Here is a 20,426-nt window from a genome sequence, read left to right on the forward strand (position 1 = left end):
TCATATATGAATTTCATCTACGATTAAGTTGCTACTAAAATATTTAAAACAGGAGATAATTGCTCTAAAATAACCGGTTATTAACAGAAATTATGTAATATTTTCATTATGTTTTATATATTAAAATTAAAAATAAGGATTAATTACAAACATGACCACTGATATAAGCAAATAATAAAGCGTGCCAATGAAATCGTGTGAAAAGAGAGAGAAGGAGGGCTCACATTCCGAAAGAATTGCACAGCCGCACAATTGGCCGCGATGCGATTGCTGTGTTTGCCCCATTAAGCACAATCTAAAAACCGCGATTCGTTTCTAGGCCGGGTCGCGTGTTTTGGTCAGGGAATTCCAAGCATGTTTGCTTGTCCCCATAGATTTCGTGTGTGAATGAGATAAAGTGTATTTCACGATGACAAGAATTTTTTAACTTTCTTTTTTATTTCACTCATGTAATTACAATTTATACAGGGACGTAGCGATATTATTAAAGAAAAAGAGAAAAGGATCAAACGTTCAAATGAAATTAAATCGAAGAATTAAAGAAGCGCTAAGTTAGAAAAATAATGTAAGTATCTTCATCGATTATTCCGGGTTATGGTTACGAATTATAATGAAAATAACAATTGTAAAAGGTCAGGAAAATTATAGCTGAAGCTTGTTACACGTGGACTTTTGCGTAAATATATATATAAATAGGTAAATTGGTCATAACTTTATCTCTGACCCATATTACGACAGATTTAACGAAACAACATCGTGTGCGCATGTGTGTTGAGTTCTTTACTCTGAAAATTACAATTGAATCTACGCAATCTCTCCTTTGTTTTCGTTGAGCGAAAACTCGAGAGCGTTTCAATCTCGATTCTTATTAATGCTGTTTACTTGCGTTTACTCGTTGTTTTGCGATTATCGCATGCAACGTGTAATAGTAATTTCGCACGCTTCTAACCGTTTTCCACGATCGCTCTCCGTTATTATAATTTCTCGGCGAAATTTCGTTTTTACGACGATGCCGAGATTTTAAATTCCATTAGCGCACAAAAGTTCAATTTCGAAGCGAATCGAGGAATCAGTCTTTTCCGCTTGTTCAAACTTAAAATTTAATTCGTTCCTCCTCCACTCGTCATTCCACCCCACCGCTCTGTGAAACACGTCTCGGCGGGTTTGAATAACACACACGGCGAAGAGTAACATGGTGGGTTTTCGTTTTCGTCCCCTGAAAGGATTGTTCTCTTTATGCGTGCATTTTTAGGAAAGTGATGCTCTTCCGCATTTTATGACATTTATGAAATCCTCTGGAACGTGTTTCCGAAGGAAGAAAACGAAAAGAAAACGGGCAGGATATTTCCTTGCGTCGAGCGTATTTCCGCTCACGAGGGGTGACGTCCGGAACAGATCTCGCTGCGCGGATCTTTTCCCTCGAATGTCTCCGCTCACGCGCGCTCGCGAGTACCGCGGATCTCGAGGAATTGAGATTCGTTCTACTACATTTAACGTGAAATCGGTCTCACCGCGAGTACGAACAGTGAAACACGAGCAGAACGACCACGCGCGCGCGCGCGCTCGTCGGACGCGACCGGTATCCGCGATAATTAGACGTGGCATGCTACGTGCGGGATGATTCGACGGCAGTAAAGCGCTGATTAGAGGCTCTCATCGGGACGCATCCATCGAATTTTATAATCACTCTAGGCGTTCGCTTCACGGCTCAACGGCTGGTGTCTCTTTCTCTTTTTCCACGTTGCCGCGAAGTTGGTTCCTCCCGAAACCAGGCATGAGTCTTGATCTTAACGACTGGCAACACACCGTTAGCATCGGGAGAAAATGTATAGCTGCGAGAGGACTGACTCGCGGAAGGCGTGCATTTTGCGCTGCGCGATGTTGACTGATACGTGAGAAACGAACAAGCGCGAGTAGATACGGAGAAGAATATTTCGCTGGCGTGACAAATTGTTAATTACCTTAGGAACAGCAAAAAGATTTCTTCGGAGTATTAATCGTTATTTGCTGAATACAGACAGCAATATAATTTGACAATGTCAACGAAATTTGATCGCTGTCACAACAACGGTCTTGCTACAGCAGCAAAATTATTCTTCTCGTGTAACAAATCTCTTTGGTATCCCCGTAGTGACTAACAACATTTGCTGTGCCAACACAATTGCTTTTTTTCGTGTGTTGATTAAGGCCTTATCTTAATCGCACGAAAATGTTCTCTTCCTACACGGAGAATTCTCTCTTCCGCACTTCGTTATGCGCCGCACCTCGCAACGGCCTGTCTCCCGTCTCTCGCCCGGCGCTCCACCCGCGAGTCGAGTGCAAAATGGAAATTTAATTCGTCTGTCTATCCCGATCTGGTTTTGACTTGAGAACTGACTTTTCCCCCGTCCCGATCCGACTCGTGTTTTTATTTTAGAACGTCCATTTGATCTCGATTTAATTGCACTCGGTTTCTATCGGAATTTTCCAGCCGCTCAATAACACGCTGGAGATGTGCCCGCCGGTATTTTTAAGCGCAAGAGACAAAGCGACGCGAGAATTGTCGCAGTGTACACTTTAACGACATAAAATTGTCCAACGCGCCGCACGGCGGCATCCCATCGCGATGCCGCCTCGTTACGAGTTTATCGGGTACGCCCGGTCGCTCATTAAAGCCGCGAACTCAATTTTGCAAAATTTCTCACCGCCATCCCCGTTCGCACCGGGAGGTGGGCGTTGCGCGACGCGTGGGCGATGTTCGAAATCACGAACTCCCTCTCTCTCTCTTTCTCGCTCGCTCGCTCTCGCTCTCTGTCTCCCTTTCTCTAGGATGCGGCACTGCGCAAATATCAAACGCCCACGCGACTGTAGAGGAGAGAGAAATACATGCGGTAAATACGTGCCGCGCGGGGTGAGATGATGAAGGGGGCGCACAAGTACAATCAACAGCTCGGTATGCAATTGCGAGCGCGAGCGATCGCTGCTTTTTAATGTTCGTCGGTTAAGCACAAAGGAGGGAACGATGACAAAAGATGCGAGTGAAAGGAAGAGGGCGGGGGATTGTCGTAGGTAGATGGATAGATAGGTAGGTTGGTGGGTAGGGTGAAAGCGCACACCGCACCACCAATCGATCGATACCGAGTATTTACAAGTGCGTCGGAATCGCGTTATTCCGGTCGCAGTGCTATGAGCTTCCGCGTCGGCGATATTTGTCGACGTTTCTAATTGGCGAGCAATGCGTCGCGTAGCGATGGAACGGCAACGTAAAGCAGGAAATATTATTATGCATTTCGCGCAACCGGGCGGAAAGGGGTACGCAGGATCCCGCTCAATTCTCTCAACCACAGGCGACGTTTTTAACAATTATCGCCTTCTTTCTCTTTCATTGCCGTTTCCACCGTGAAATGCGGAATTAGATAAATAATGTCTGTCGCATTTGTTCGCTTGGAATTGTCGAGGAAATTATGCACGACCCCGGGAAAATCGCGGGATCGCATATTAAATTTATCGGTAATTAATTAATTTTCATGATCGCCGAGTTTTAGAATTTCCGCGTCAGTTGGGTCAGAAGGTTAAACAATTAAGACGTCGTCAAATGTCATCGACACACGGCACAAATTATCTCCCATCTAAAACACGTGCACGGATGAATTACACGTGCACGCGCTGGCATGCGTTGTGTACACACACACACAAACACACACGCACACACACACACATACGCGTATATATTAATAATAATAATTTCCATATATTTATATATAATTCTTTTTATATAAATTAAATTAAATAACACATCTCGGTACATGTATCGCGGTACAGGCGCGTTCATCCCTCCGCTCCGATCGTCCCGGCAAACTCGACCCGTAAAATCTGCTCGGTGCTGCTTCAGATCGTAATTCACGTAACGAGTTGTCGAGCTCGATCGTTCGCACGAACGAACCATCGTGATTAATGGACACACTGTTACCTTCATCAAGACGTCGTCAATTCGTGTCTGCTTGAGACTGGAGTAACTACGATTCAAGTAACTACGAAACGGAATGCTCGTTGAAGAGAGGAGAACAGAACAAGGGTGAGAGGAAAGGGGGAAATTCACGGAAAGCCAGGCGCGCGTTTCCTTTCGATTCTCCGCTGGATCAATCGGATAACCGGATATTCATGGGTTTCGAAGAATGAATTTAGATTTCCATCGGAATTTGCGCGAAATTACTACGGAAATACGGAATAAAATTCGCGAGGGAGAGGGAGAACGAAAGTGAGAGGAAAATTGCGCGGCATGACGTAGCCGGTAGTTGAAATCGCGATAATAGTTGCGGATTGATTATTAAGGATATTATTTTCCGCAAAGGAGATTGATAAAAAAATAATTATATACGTGATTCAAAGCGAGCCTTTGAAAACCGTCGGTCGAAGTACCGTGTAGCCGAACGAAGTCGCGATTGATTTTCCCCTCTTGCGTTCACTTCGAGAAATTCTGCCTGTCGTGTTCAGCACGCCCAGTGCTGGCATTTTAATTACAAAACTTAATAAATAAATAAACGATAAAAATGCGAGATTCCCTTAAGGAGTTGTCATGCGCAAATGTTACGGTTTCACGGTCTTCGGAAAATACGATAAAGAGTTGACACACACGCGGTTACGCCCTTTGTCAGCTCGCCGACAAAACTTCGCCACGTCAATATGGATTTTTATGTCACGCTCGAGTTTAACAGCGCCGAGGTATTTGCTGCGAATGTATGTTTGTCAGCGACGTCGAATAAGTTTACTAAACTGTGTAACGACATTTACACAGACAACCCTTGTGCACGCTTGGTGAACCGAAAACCTATCCTATTATTTTTATTTATACAGATACGGTTTTTTTTAGCAAAAATACGTGTATTCTGAATCACAATAACTACACGATAGCTCGCCTTATAAGCGGCAGATAGAAAAATATACAAAATATCAAGTTGCAATTATCTGTGAAATTCGGTCGCCAATTCCGATTTAGGTCGCGAATTGATTCTCCTTTATATTTTATACATATCGTATTTTAATTTATATCATTTTAATTTACTTGGACTTGGATCTCGAGAACAATCTTCGCGAATTATTGATTTAGAATCGTAATTCAATACAAAGGAGCTAACAATTTCGTTATTTCACACGCATTAGCTATTTCGTGACGACGAATAAAACGATAAATTTGTCTAATATATGGAATCATTAATTAAACCGCGTTTGCGCTCTTACATGCACTCATTAAGTATCAGACTTTGAGCAAAGTGAACACATAAGAAAAAAACGACCAACGCGTGCTCGATAAGAGGAGAGAGCGAGATTAAAAATGCCTCTAGGAAAGGATGTCCGATAATTATATGAATTATAATTCATTCATACGAGGGGGATCTTAAATTACACAATTAGAGAGATTCAACATCGCGATTCCAACTGACGGGAGGAATCTCGATTGAAGCGACGGAAGGTCGGAGATTCCTTCTTGTGTTCATCGCCGATGCGCGCTTTCTTTCCCCATCTTTCGCCACGAGAGTTCAATGTCCGTTCATCATCGATCCCGGGTATTTCTCTCTGGTATCGAAACGAAAACGGTATCGTGTCATCGTCCTTTTACCGAGTCGTCCTACCGGAAAAAGAAGAGAAAAGATAAAAATCGTCGGTCTCGTGCGAGGGGGTGTTGTGAATCGCGCGGTTTCACTCGCGTAAGTCGAATCGGTGGCTCCACACGTCGTCCGAGTTCGCAACGCGCACACACAGGATCTATGGCGGATCCTCGCGCCAGGGTCCCTTAATTTTCCACTAGGTTGCACTCGGTTCACAGCTCCGTTAGATGGTGCCATCCGCCCGCTCAGCGGTCGCTACGAGCGTTCGAAGGAGTCGGCGCGCCGCGAAAGCGCGAATTTCGAGCCATCGTAGCAGTCTCTCTTAAAACTGCAGGATCTGGTTGATCCATTCACGAAACTCCGAGATACGCGTGTAAACGCCGGGCTGATTGGGCGCGGCGCAACCGATACCCCAGCTGATGATCCCGGCGAGGATCCATCGCTTATCCCGCGCTCTTTGGATGACCATCGGGCCGCCGCTGTCACCCTGAGGAGAGAAATAGACGTCGCGCAAAGTGAATTTTTAGACAGGCGTTATAATGCCGTGAAAAACGCTAAAACGATCGAGAGATCTTTCGATCGTTTACTTTGCCTTTGATCTTTATCGCGAGCAAAATGTACATAGTTTTAAGAAACCACTTTTTTTCCATTTTTGCTCAAAAAGAAACCGAAAAAATTCGTGGGAAAATGGAAAAATTCAGATTGTTTTTTTTTTATTCGTGCGCGGAAAAGGTGAGAAAACCCGCGGCAAAATTGAAAACAATTCAGACTTTTCCAAGCCTCTAAAATTATAAAAATGTACTTACTACAACGTACCAATCTTTTGACAATTTTAATATGAAGACAGGAACGATTATTTATTATTAATTCGTGCGAAACTGCGAGCTAAAACCGAATACTGACCTCGCAGGAGTCGAATCCGCCGTTCCTCCAGCCCGCGCAAATGAAAATATGCGGAATATGCTCAATGTAACCCGCGTTTCTATACATTGCCTCGCACACGGTATTGTTAATCACCGGCACCGCGACTTCCTGCAATACGGATGGCAGCGGTCCCTCTGAAAAAACATAATATATAAAAACTCTGTCCTCAAACGTGATTAGTCAACAACAAAGAGAAAATAAGTGTAACAAAAAATTCGATAAAATTTAACAAGATTCAGTAAAATTGAAATTAAAGGATAAGGTGGTATTAAGTAGAATTCTAGCGATTATTTACGGAATCATTTATTTAGTAGCCTGCCGTTAGTGGCATTAACATCCCAATAACCGATATTCTAGAATCGATTGAACATTTGAATGAATGTAATCGTTCAGTTCTCAATTTACAATATTGATTATTGACAAAATTATTGTACGAAATGTAAAAGGGCGCCATAACAGCACCTTTTTCCTTGATATTCTTGATAAGATATTGAATCAAGATAATGAATCAAAGCAGAGCCTGCAATTTTAGCAGTTCACATTAATTAACGCGTATATCGCGCATTTACGCATCGCGGGAATAAATAAATAATGGTCTCGCGGTTTCGTTAATTCGTCCCGCATTTTAATACCGTCGTAAAGTCTGCCCCAGCCAGTAACATAGGCGGTGCGACCGACGTAGGTCTCGTCGTCGTCGGGCAGGCAGATTGGCAACACGTTCGGCTGGAACGGCTGAATGGGGTCGTGGAATCTCAACAGGGCGAGATCGTACTCGAAGGTTCGCGCGTCGAACTGCGGGTGACTCGCTACGATCTGCACCCTCCTCTCCTGATAACCGTACGGCTCGTCCTCGTTCGCCAGATCGTGCTCGCCGATTCTCAACAACAGATCGGCAGGCAACACGCTGCAAATTACACATCGGTCTGTTGATTCCGTTCGGAAACGAAAGGCAGAGAGTTGACGATTTCTCGTAATACATTCCCCCGCGACGCTTTAACTATGAATTTACAGTGTTAGTTATACTTTACTTACAATTTATTTATACAGTTAAGATCAACGGTTTAAGTAGCAGTAAAACTCGTATAACGATGTGGAATAGCAAGATTCGCAGAGGAGATCCTGGAATTTCGCAAGAATAACATTTAGCTCCTCGCGACGGTTCGCCCCGCAGTTATTAACTGCGGGATGTTGCGACGAGTCCATACACGGGAAATCCCAATCTCCTCGTTTTATCGGGTATGCCAACTCGAGGGAATGTTTGTATAAGCGGAGATAATTTTTCCTCATCGCGTCGAGAGATCATAACACGTGTACGCGTTGTTGTCGCAAGACTGTGAGCTTAACGCTTCGTTAGAAAATCTTACGATCGTCGGCTGAGATCATCGCGCGAGAAGACTCGATTATGAATGCCATGGCGACGGCAAACACTATGACGCTTACCTCTCGACGCAATGCGCCGCGGTGATAGCCCAGTTCTGGTTCAACAATGCCGCGCCGCATTTGTGCAGATACGTGGACGTACGCCATTGACGTAATGAGATCTGCAAGGGAGAATTCGCCGTGAGAGAAGAGAGAGAGAGAGAGAGATGGAAGAGAGATGGGAAGTCAATCGTGCGCGAATTGCACGCGATCGTTCTAATCGATGGATCTAATCGCCGTCTTCGTATGTACGTAACAGAGTGGGTACGATCGTTGTTGTTGCCGACGTGGAGCGGAAGACTATTAGCCGTCTCGATTATGTCTAGGACCTGTCATCGCGCGATTTATCTGTCGAACGGCGAGTCCGCGAATCTGTGAATCTCGCGAATGTGGCTCGAATGTCTTATTTCACCTGTACAGACACGGGGAGAATTATTCTATTGGCGCAGCGAATTGAAAGTTACTATAGGAACAACAAAAGATTTGCTGAGAATATTAATTGCTATTTGCTGGATGTACAGACAGCAAAATAATTTGGTTACGCCAACAAAATGTTATCGCTGTTACAACAACGCTTTTTGCTACAACAACAGAGTTGTTTTTTCCCGCCAAGATATTTCCAAAATTGACACCTACGAACAATCTCAATTTTGTCTCATCCGATCGGAAGTGAAACGTAAAATCTTACGTAACGTCGACTCGCAGCGAACCACAGTCTTGGAAATTGCTACGCAGTTATTCTAGAAAATTTGAGAGGGATAATAATACTTAATTTGGGCGTCCGACCGAGAGGTGGTGACATGGCGAAATATTGCCGTTCGAATTAACCGCGTAATCGGAGATTTCGGTAATTACTGTCGATGCTCACCTGCCAAGGCCACTTTCCGAAGGAGCTCCGGCTACCGCCGACGATTCTGGACTCCGGGAAGAGCCTTCGGCCGCACACTGCAAGGATAAACATCGTTGAGTTTATACCCTTGAGTAAATTCGCGGGTCTCAGTTGGACTGCCATGCTGGAGGAACAGCTGGCTGCGTTCGTTCGACTGGATGAAACCGGTACCGTTGCGCGGATGCGTCGCTCGGCTCAATTCTCTCTCGCTTACCCGCCGGCGGAATTAGGATTTTTTTTTCTCTTTTCCCCACACCGATCATATTGTGTTCGTGCTCGCGCCGCTTAAGAGATGTCGCGTGTCGTACAGATTGCAGGAAATTAAAATTCACGACGCGCTGTCGCGTCGTGTTATCCTGTTGAATTAAGTCGCGATCGGTCCTCAACGATGGCTTAAACATCAGCTTAGCCGATGACGTGAAAAGCGATCGTGAGTGGACGCAAATCCGTAAATTACAGCGTCTACCGTATGTCGTTATGACTACTTAACATACATAACATAGTTGCTCGGCGTAAACGCTTCTTACGCACGCGATGTGTTATGGAAGTCCGATATTACAAACTGAATATTCCAATATTAAAATACTTTTTTAAGCAAGAACGAGAGATCGGTAAAGTATATGTGATTATATACATTTTTCCTCCTACTCCTCGCATACTTGGTTTTAATAAATAATATAAATAAATTAATAAATGCACAGGCGCGACGTGCCATCTCACGAATGAACAGATATCTGCCTTATCGAGCGAAAGGTTCGACATTTCCTCAGGAAGACGATGCGAAGGCGCGCGCGCGCGCGCGGTCAGAAGTTGGATCATCCTCGGGGTGTTTAACTGGGGCAAAATCGAACGGAACAACGCGAATTCCTAGAGTGACCCGAATCCAGTTCCGCGTTTCACCGGTCATTTTGTTTTTAGTCCTGACTAGTTCTAGTCGAGTAACGATTCGTTCCGGTCATCCAGTCTAGGAACGATCTAATTTCTTTTATTCATGCACACCGGCTCGATGCATGATGCGCTTGCCAGCAACGTTACAGCGCGATTCGTATTCCAATATTTACGTATTAACCTTGTTTGTAGTCTGACATATTAAGAAAGTCCGCCGGTTCCGGAGCCTCCGTGTCGATCGTAACGCTGGCGATCGTTGACAAGGTGGTCATCGTCATTGGTTTCTTCGTGACGTAATCAGGAATCGTGGTACTCTCCGTTATCGGCTTGGCTGAAAAATCAGTGCAACCAGAAGTTCTCGAGTGAAATTGTATCTCGCAACAAATTAAAAATTACGATACATTCATCGAGGCGTTTTCTAAATGAGAAACGGCGAGAGTATAATCGTGATCCAACAGTAACATGAAAACTAATTAGAAAAAATTATTTGCTTTATGATAGTTTTATTATATACCCGAGCAGCTAATTCTACATTTACATCCATGTAAAACGGAAACGTATTAAAGCGTATTGCTTCGGAGGGAAACTTAGTCGGGAACGGATTGTTGTCGAAATACCAAAATCTAGTGAAAACTTTCTTCGTTCATTTTCTTTATTAAGACTTATTAAAAGGTATTCCTTTCAAGTCGCTGCGCGCGCTCGTTTGTACGATTATACCCTCCGACTCTTGAAAGTTGGTCGGATCTCGCGAGTGAATTCCGCGAGCGCTCACAAAGGTTCACAATTAATATGCCTTACCAGAAGTCAAAGACTGCATAGTGGGTTCCGTAACCGGTTCGGTCGTCGACTCGGGAGTTTGCGGTAACTTTTCGGTAGGCGACTGAATCATTATCCAGACATCCGGAGTCGTTATCGGCGACCAATCGGTCTCTGTATGCTCTGCGAAGCGGACACGCGACATAAATATGGATCGTAATTATGGTACAACGGACCGCGAATCTATTAACTAAGGGACCATTATTTCTTAATTGCACCCATGAAAAAAACAGCGACCGATCGAGATAAAAAGGCGCAGCAGCGAACAACAGCCGAACCTCGTTATTTTCGCCCACGAGCGAGTCGACCCTAAGCCGAGCTGGGAATTCATTCAACGTCCCTGTGGACACCCTGTATGCGCCAAAAAGATCAGAAGGACCCTTCCTTCAGTCCGTGGACCTTCGTTTCTCAGAATGCCTTAGTTTCGGGTCAGATATGCCATGCTAATTCTCGAGACAGCGCGAACCGGTTTGATTCTCCGATTTGGGGTGGTCGATGGAAACGAATTCTCTCTTTTTCTCTCTTTTCCTCTCTCTCTCTTTCTCTCGCTCTTCCTTTTTTCTCCTCTCAGCGCGAGGTATCCGCCGAGAGTGGAACACAGTTATTAGAGAATAATTCAAGTGGCTTACACAGGACGAAGGAGATGATTAGATCGCGTCGGCGGGGAGCCAGCTCTCGCGATGGCCGGTTTGCGGACCGTTACGACGTCCCAACCCGTACATCATCGCCCGGCGATATCTGCGGCGGCACCGCGTGATCCACATAGCGTTACGTTAGCACGATGTATACCCCAGGCCCGAGGAACGGCCTTGGCTCGCATCCACGAGGCTCACCGCGGCCCCAGGATAAAGCCTATAGTTTATCGAACAAACGAACGAACGAACGAACGAACGAACGCGGGATGCGGGACGAATCACCCACTTATCGTCGCGCTGTAGTCCAGTTTCGCCGGCCGGCGCGGCATGCAATCGAGATGCAATTACGCCACTTGAGGACGTGTGACGTTGAATGTTGAACGCACGACCGGTGACATCGCCTCGAGCGAAACCGGTCCAAACGGATTACATCGGCCGAATCATTGACCTCATCAAAAGCTCATGAACTTATAGCCCGGTGGGGACAGTCCATAACATCCTCTCCAGCGGGGTATTAAAAAATCCGGAAAACGAAGACACAAAATCGCCGTTTATTCTTTAATAAAGAGAACTTCCGAGCGCGAAAGATTTATTTTAATTTCATTCAGAAATTAATTTATTATTTAAATAGCTAAATAAATTTATGGGAAAGTATATTTTTCAGTAAATGGTAAACTTATATAGGGGGCCCCTTAATATCGCTGCTGAAAATTCGGCATTCTACGGGCTAGCTACCTTAAAGCGCGTGAATTTAATCGGTTCTTTCTTTCTTCGGTAGTGTCTCGTACGCGACACTCAGGAGATACTTCGCCCGACATTTGATCTTTCACTCGGTGATCAATCTCTTCGACGTACCGATAATTCACCCGAGGACGCGCGGTCGCGTGAGTTTTAAACATGCATACCTTCGTCGGCATCAATCATCACCTTCGAGGAATTATCGGAAACGTGATTAGCAGGCTTATTCGCGTGCCGTGTCTGTATGCTAAAGCGCAGTGAAATCACAGAAAACGGACGTTCATTGTGCAGCCCTTGTCGTCAATAGGAAATCATACTAATAGCGATTCGCGTTGTCGTGCGGCACGTTGCGTGCATGAAAATCGACGTCGAACATAGCGGAATCCCGGCGAGTGATTTGATGGACAGATCGCTCGTGAATTTATATATTGCACTTCGCTTTCGCCACTTTTTCGATCAGTAGTGCAATAACCAGATACGAGGAAACTCGAGATTATCCTTTCTTCGATGTGTCGTCGATTGCATGTGTCTCGCGTCTTGCACTCGCGTATTTTGATACCTGCGCCTAACAGATCCCGATGGCTCTTAAAAATTATCGCCACGTAACCCAATAACGCCCATATATTTAATTATATAAAAATCGCGACCTATTTCGCGATCAACACGACAGCGTGGAAATTCACAATGAATATCACGATTAACGTGTAACGTTATAATTAAATAATTAAATCCAATTAGGACATCACGCGACTGCAATTGATTCCCAGCTCGATATAGAATTACCGATTATCGGAAGTTTGGTAGTTACGTGTTTCCCTTACTCACCTGGCGACGTAGTCGTGGTCGTGCTCGTAGGCATTGTCGTAGTCGTCGGAGATGCCGATGAAGATGTCGACGGTGACGTCTCGGGTGTCTTCACGGACACCTCATCAGAATTCGAACTCCACGTAACCAATCCGGGCGAATAGGTAGTCAGCGGAATCTCCTCGAGAGTATTATTGACATCTTGGCCCTTCGTAGGAGGTGTGTTAGTTGAAGTAGTCTCGTTTCCAACGGTAAACGTGGACAACAAGCTCGAGACGCTCGTGGTGACCTCCACGATGTTGGACGTGGTCGTGGGCACCTTGGAGAAGGGTTTCGTAGGATTCGTCGTGGTGGGTTTAGGCCTCGTAGCGCCGATAACGGTCGACGACAACGGCCTCGTTCTCTCCGTGGTCGTCGTGGTGCTAACATACTCGCTAGGTTTAGTAGTCCTCGTTGTCGTACTAGTGATCTTGATAGGTTTCAACTTCGTCGTGGTCGATGGCAACGGCCTAGACGTGGTGCTTCTGCTGCCGGTTGTCGTCTTCGCCGTCGTCGTCGTCGGTCTGACCGTAGTCGTTCTAATCGTAGACGTCTTCGTAGTCGTCTTCAACCCCGAAGTAGTCCGCGGTGTCGTCGTTCTCGTAGTGGACGGTTTCTGCTCCGGACTCTTGGTCGTAATGATAGTAGTAGTAGCGGTAATTTTCTGACTGCTCGTGCTCGTCGTGGTTGTCGTACTTGCGATCGACGGTCTACTTCCGGTGGAGGCTAAGGTACTCTCCGTGACGCTCGAGCTCCAGACGCTGCTGAGCGATCCGGAAGTCGTGTAAGGTCTGGTTGTCGCTGCTAAAATGGTACCAAGACTGCTGGAACTCGCGGTAGGTTTCGAAGAGCTCGATGGTCTCTTCGTCAACGTCGTGGGCTTCTTCGTGGTCACCACCGGACGTTTGATTACCATCGGTGTGGTGATGTTGATGGCGGCGGTGGTTGGTCTCTTGGTGCTGCTGATGGGCTTCCTGGTGATCGTCTGAGTCAGCGGCTTGGGCGACGTCGAGTTCCTCGGCGGGAACCTGGTCGAAGGTACCGTTTTCTGCGTAGTAGCAGGTTCGGCCTTTACCTCGGTCGATTGAACGGGCTTGCGGGTGGTCGAAGAGCTCGGTACCGTGGTCGTGGAGACGGGTCTCTTCGTGGTCGCTTTCGAAGCTGTTGCCGTGGTGACGGCCAGCTTCGTCGCGTTCTCGGTGCTGGGTCGCAGGCTGGACGAAGTGAACGGTTTCGTGGGTCTCCTCGTTGTGCTAGACGACACGCTGGACGGTCTGTTATTCGCGGTGCTCTTCGACAAAGTAGCCTCCGTACTGGAGGCTCCTTCGGGAGCGCTCTGCACGGTCTGGAATGTCGAGAGCCGAGTAGTCTGTGTGGTCGTCTCGATCGTCGGCTTCCTCGTCACGAACTTCGTCGTGTCCCTCAACGTGCTCGCCGAAGTCTGCGCGCTCGCTTGCGTGCTCGGATTTATAGGCGTCGTCTGGAATTTCGCAAATTTACGCACGTGTGAAAATTAGGATTCATCGATACAGGGAAACGCGCGCAGTTTGACGAGTGGCCGCGTACTTCCCGGTTTAGCCAGGGAAGGTCCCCGATCTATCACGTACTCGGGGATTTTTCGCGACATTTCGCGGTCGAGCGAGAACTAGGATTTAACGCGTCATGAATTTCATGGTCCGCGACGGCGGACTGTTTTGATTATTTTATCGTCGGAAGGAAATACATTTCGGAGATATTCGCATCAATCTTCATCAATTGTTCCGCCGGCCGAATCTGGTTCGAAAAGGCGCGCCTCGCGATCGAATTCGCGCGCACGCAGTGCCGCTGCATGCCACGCACGCCAACTAACTACCATTTTAACGAACCACTTTCTTCCTTCGTCTATGAATCAATTGTGGGGTCACGCGAGCCACCGTGGCGCCTTTTCCCGGTGATCTCATATACGCTCGTAGCACACGATAGAAAGTTATTACAACAATAAATCCGAACGGGGAGGGGAGGGGAGACGTTTCTCGCTCTTCCTGAGGCATCTCGAGCCACTTCACAACCGGCGGTCGTTCACCCTCTCGCCGTCACGCCGCCTAAGAGTTCACCTGCGTGAGCTCTTGAAGCTTGATTTATGATAACGCGATTAAATTAGAATGTAATCCCGCCTCCTCCTACAAGTCGCGAGCGCGAAGGATTCGAAGCGATCTATCGGCCGGACGGACGGACATCGTCATTTATCAGGCTGTCTATTTCATTAACGCAGACCTCGCGGTGACGCCGTCAGCAAGCTGCGGTAATCCGCGCGAAGTGACGTTACTTCGCGCGACTCCATTGATCCGCCGCGAAGAGACTCGAGCCGTTACGCCGCTCGCGTCGCGACGATAAGTTAAGAGACAGCCGGCTTCATTAGCGATCGCGTTTACTTGCCGTGGCTTGCGAGCTGGCCGCGTTCTTCTCGACGGTCGGCTTCGGCCTTGCGAAGTACTCCGGTATGTCGTTGCTCTCGATGGGCCCGTGGGTCGTGATGAACGACGGCCTTGGCGGCGACGGACCGTCGTCGATGCTGTTGTCCTGCGGGAATAAGTCCGGCTCGTCGTCGATCTTGCAGCAACTACCGAAGTAGAAGCGATCGATGCAGGTGCCGAGATGCGTGCCATTAGCCTTCGCGCAGGTAAACGCGAACATGCACACGCCCGTCTCGCCGCTCCTGCGTGACACGCAGGGCAAGTGCCTGATATTCCTGCCTGTGCCTGTAACGTGACGAGAGGAAACAGCCGCCATTACGTCCGTCGTAAACGCGTTTGTAACAAAAATGAAATCCTCGCCGGCTCCGCCTACCCCCGCACTTAAACATTTCTCGACGCGACAGGTCGCGGAAGGGGAAAAGAACTGTCGGTGCTTTCCTCGTTAATAACAGCGGGTTAAGTGGGAGGCTAAAATCCTCTCTTGCACCGAGAGGAAAATGTGCTACACTCAAGCGAATATTTATTTATTCATAACATGAAAGAAAAAGAAGTTCCCTTTTTACGTAAACAAAAGAGAATAGTAGGAATAAAAGTACATAAAGTGACGATAGGTACATAAAAAAAGTACATAAAAATATGTTTATTTCTACGAGCAGAGCGAACTTAATTCGCACACTGAAAAGAAAAAAGTGCTACATTCAAGTAATGCCTGCTTGATCCATGTAAAATAATTACTCAGGAATATGCCTTAGCAGATATTTGTTTGAACATAACACATTTTTCTCTCGGTGTGCGCAAAAGTGGTTAAAAATAATCAACCGGCTGAAGCAACCGAGATCCGAGTTCCGTTTCCTCTTCATTTAATGTGCTCACATATAACTATACATTTCGCTCGGACGTATTGATTTTTAATTCTCGGAGCGCCGTACGCTACGTGCGCTTCTCTCGCGTTAATAACATATTAATGTATTCCATGCACGTGACACTCTCTCTCATTTGATGCTTCATAAAGATGACTCGTCCTCGTGACAATACACGATTGTCCCAGGCGATAAACGGGACGCTCCTGCCGTTCAAAGGTTGCCTCGCGAATGTAACGCGAAAGTAAAAACTCCCTTCGACGGTGGGGGAAAAAAGCCGCGAGATGAAATATTACGGAAAAGAGAAAGAGAGGAAGAAAGGAAGAGAGAGACGCCTCCTCGAGGAGAGGGTTCCCTTCGCGTCAACGCCGGCTAGATAAATGCTTCCGTGTTCTCTGATCCTCCCCGAAGTAGGTATACATCAACGTACACCCGCGGTGTGTCTATAACTGTTCATTCACGATACACGTTCCACATTCCCGTCGTAACACTTCGCTCTCGTATCGTCAACGCTTATAATTCTCTCACTTAATGGTCCCGCGCCGTGCGTTCAACCGAGCGATCTCGCCGCGGATGATGGAAGACGCGGGGCCCGGCATAATTGCGAGACGGAATCAAAAAGGAAATGCAACGCGAGTATGACGGATAGCACTCGGACGCGGCGGACTATGACGATAATATCGCGAATATCAACAGTGGGCACGTAGGCGTGATACGTAAGATATTTTATTGACTTATTAACATCGCATCGGCGGAAGCTGATCGGCACTAGCGATGGGAGAGCCATTTAAAGTCGATTGATATTATTTATAGAATCCATTTATTCTGAGAGGTAGTCTCTACTTCCTGCGGCGGCTTGAAAATCGCGAACACATTAGCGAAGGAGATTCGGCGACGAGCCGACAATGCTCTCAAGTGCAATCGGTGTACTGCCATTGAGAAGCAGTCGAAATCAGCAAAGCATAGGACAAAAGAGTTAACTGGATCTCCGCGAAAAATTAGTGAATACTCACTGACTTTTAATACAATAACGTTCTTCTAATTCGATCAATGACATTTTCAGTGATTCGATTTAAGGGAATTCCCTTCTCCGAGTGAATTAACACAGACGAACAAACAGATGTCACGCGCGAAACTGAAAAAGTCGGGAATATCAGAGGCGTATAACGGAATGACAGAAGTCTGCTTTGACAATGATTCATACGGTCGTGCAATACAGTTAGTCGCGGAAGAGGAGCGCGGGCGAGCGCGCGTCAGAGGAAGATAAAGAAGCGTGTTCTCCGCGCGCACGGAAAATAAGACCACGACCTTTCGGGCGCGAGTAGACGGTGCTGAAATATTAACGAAGACTTGCGACGTCGTTATACATCGCCCTCGATACCTCGTGGTAATCGCTTCCATTACACGATTAGACATTTTTCAAAACGAAACGGACGCGGAAGCACGTCGTGTACGCCGTGTGCTTATGGTGAGAGAGCGAAGACCCCGAAATTCTCGTCGTTTTCGACGTCGACGGCGGTCGGATCGACGAGGTCGTCATAAATTCGCGATCTCTGCAAATAAATTCTAATCGGTGCTCCTTCGTGATCGCGGTTTTATCGACGATCGATTGCGAAACACCGCTAACGCGTTTACGGCGCATGCCGCATTATCGAAGAACGAATTGATGTCAGGCAAGCCGAAGCATCCCGGTACCGTTAAGTTTCAATGTATGAGCTAGTTGCCCGACCCAAAAGTGGGTCACAGTCATAGCCTAATGTAATAGCCTGTTTCCCTCTAAGATACCTCACGATCTCCTCCTTCTCTTTCTCCTTCTCCTCCTCCCTCCTTCCCTCTCTTTCTATATCTTTCTACCTGTCTCTCTCTTTCTCCTCGAGATCTCTGGCCCAACGAAATCACCGCATTCCGGGGTACCTCGGTTAAGCATGATTAAACGGACTTACCCTGACCCATGTTGCTCGGTCGGACCGTGGCGCGTCTTCGACGCGCGCCTGAAAAACCCACGAACGGTATTCCGTGCGAGATACGAATACCGCGCCAAAGAAAGTGACAGATCGCCAATCATTGGTGAACGTTCATTCGTTCATTCGTTCGTTCGCTCGTCGTCGAACAACGCTACATAATATTCCAGTCGTACTTAGTCGGAGCGGAGAAAGTAGAATCGTAACACCGAGATATATGATTTGAAGAAAAAAGTTATCAAAAACTAACATTTATTTCTGAAAAAAAAAGAAACAAAACTATCGAGATTTCTTTCTTCTCGGACATCCTCGGTTCCAGTGATCCTCATTTCTGTCACGGAATTCTGACGCCATCATTGGAGCAAAATTCAAAGCATCCGTTCGAGAAGAACGTGGATATATCTGACCTGAATTTGCAACTTTACATATTAATTACGTTATTCGCGGCGAATCGAGCGAGTCGCGAATTAACGAGGGGCGATAAAATTCGTCGGTAATCGACCGCGCGCGCCGAGCGTGATAAGTCACGGGTTTTCGCGCGCCGCGATCGGGCACGAGGGAGGCTCGCTAAACGCCGTTTTTCCGCAAATGTTTAACTTTCTTTTGCCGACGCACGGCGGACGTTTTGTAGCGGGTGAAAATCAAGCGTAAAATTGTTTTACGGTCCCAGGGCTCGCAGGCTCGCCGCTCTACCAGGTCAGTCGGTCAGACCGCACGCCCAAAAAGTCCTACACGTTCGTCATCCTTCCGTGCAGAAAATGTATGCTAACGGAAGTGACGCGCGCGTGCGTTAGTTAGTCACCGGCGTGAAAGAAAGTTAGTGACGCTTTTCCTGCAGTTGGCGGAATTTCAAGCCGAACCGCGCGCCGAGGGAGCGCGCGCTGCACACCCACGCGACCGAGGATTTCACTCGCATCCGCGGATCACGCTAGGAAAGTGCTTTATCCGATCACGACGAACGTCGCTCGAAAACGGAAGTTTAACGTTATCGCGCGGGGGAAATCAGCCGTCAACCGGGGGTTCGTGTCGTCGCATCACGCACGACGCACACGGACTGAGCGAAACGCATTCGCGAAGAAGGTTCTCCGTGCCGAAGCAACGCACTCCTTTGTTCCCTTTTCAACCTGGACTCTTATATAAAAACAAAACAGCGTTATTAAATGTTTTCCAATGAATTTTCCACCAAATTATTACAAGTTGTGCAATTATTTTATGTTCGCTCGGGCAGAAATTTCGAACGCGACATGTGTTGGCTGGAAATGATAAAAATGTAAAATGAAAGATGTTGAAAGATGTCTTCTCGGCAATATGAATCGAATAAATGCAACGGGAGATGATCGTAGGTTCCGTAGAATCCTGAAGCTCGTTAGAAACGGTCGTGGGTCAAATATCGGTGGCCAGCTCGAGGATGACGGAAAAATCATTATAAGTCACGCGGCCCCCCGATGACCGCGGTTGACCCACTTGTACAGAAAACTGACCAGTCCGCCCACGTTCCGTTCGAACACGAATTCAAGGTAGGTTCAATGTCGCCGCGTGACAGAGGCCGGTAAGCGCTCACGCACACGCGTAGAAAACGACCGTGCTTCGCCGTGGCTCGTAGCTGGTATTCGTGTACCGATCCGTTACTCAGCTGACATACGAGGAAAATGCAACGAGCGTGAAAGAGCCAGCGGGACAAACAGAAGTGTATCGTACGTACACTTCTAGGTATCTGAACGAGATTCATGTCGCACCTGAATCTGAATCGAGATTTCAGATTGCAATTATACATTATGCGATGGCACATTAAAGATAATGAGGAAGAAACAGTGAGAGATGATCTTCATAAGAATAACAGTGAGAGATGATCTTCATAAATTATAATATCAATATATTCTTAGAAAGAGGAAAGTAGTGAAATGTCTTATCGAATTAGGACTGATAGGAGTCTGATAGAAAGATTCAGTTCTCTATAAGACCTATATTAATAGTCGTTCAAGTAACAACTGTTGATACGAATCTGAAAGAGTTGAATTATATTTAATTTCCTTTCCCCCTCTCTTGGGTCAAAGAAGAAAACTGCATCGTTTTGCGCGAAGAGATTGCCCTGGAAAGTACGGTGGTACTATCGAGGATTTGGGTGTTGCCGGAAATACGAGATCGGTGACGCTTCGCGCGTACATCGTCCCCGATCGACGGTGAGCTCCGGAGAGGAGCGCGATTCTCACGAGGGAATGCGGCGAGTTTATTTCAGTCGTTAATTCGGTTATGTCCGTAATTAAGTTGATTTAAAGCTACTTGTAATGAGCAAATTGGAGGTCGATACACGCTGAAGGCATATCGTGCAATTTCCGTAAGACGACGTAACGGCAATTTAATCAGCAAATTGCGATCATTAAGTAACGCGCGTTACAGATGAACCCCCCCCCCCCC

The 20,426-nt window shown here is 46.7% G+C and overlaps 2 protein-coding genes across 2 annotated transcripts in view; one reads left to right on the plus strand and one right to left on the minus strand.

The window, feature by feature from the left end:
• Positions 1-20,426, plus strand: part of LOC106742050 — a 50,782-nt gene that overhangs the window by 10,063 nt on the left and 20,293 nt on the right. The window lies entirely within an intron of this gene.
• Positions 5,894-15,506, minus strand: LOC106742048 (serine proteinase stubble). The gene is given in 13 exon segments (XM_014614638.1): positions 5,894-6,072; positions 6,489-6,643; positions 7,142-7,413; positions 7,950-8,050; positions 8,797-9,006; positions 9,526-9,584; positions 9,587-9,617; positions 9,620-9,651; positions 9,887-10,036; positions 10,504-10,644; positions 12,720-14,189; positions 14,901-14,938; positions 15,139-15,506. Coding segments are annotated over 13 exon segments (3,192 nt in total). The 3' UTR covers positions 5,894-5,907.

The sequence above is a fragment of the Dinoponera quadriceps genome, unplaced genomic scaffold, assembly GCF_001313825.1.
Source record: "Dinoponera quadriceps isolate SergipeBrazil2010 unplaced genomic scaffold, ASM131382v1 scaffold696, whole genome shotgun sequence".
NCBI classification, from domain to species: Eukaryota; Metazoa; Arthropoda; class Insecta; order Hymenoptera; family Formicidae; genus Dinoponera; species Dinoponera quadriceps.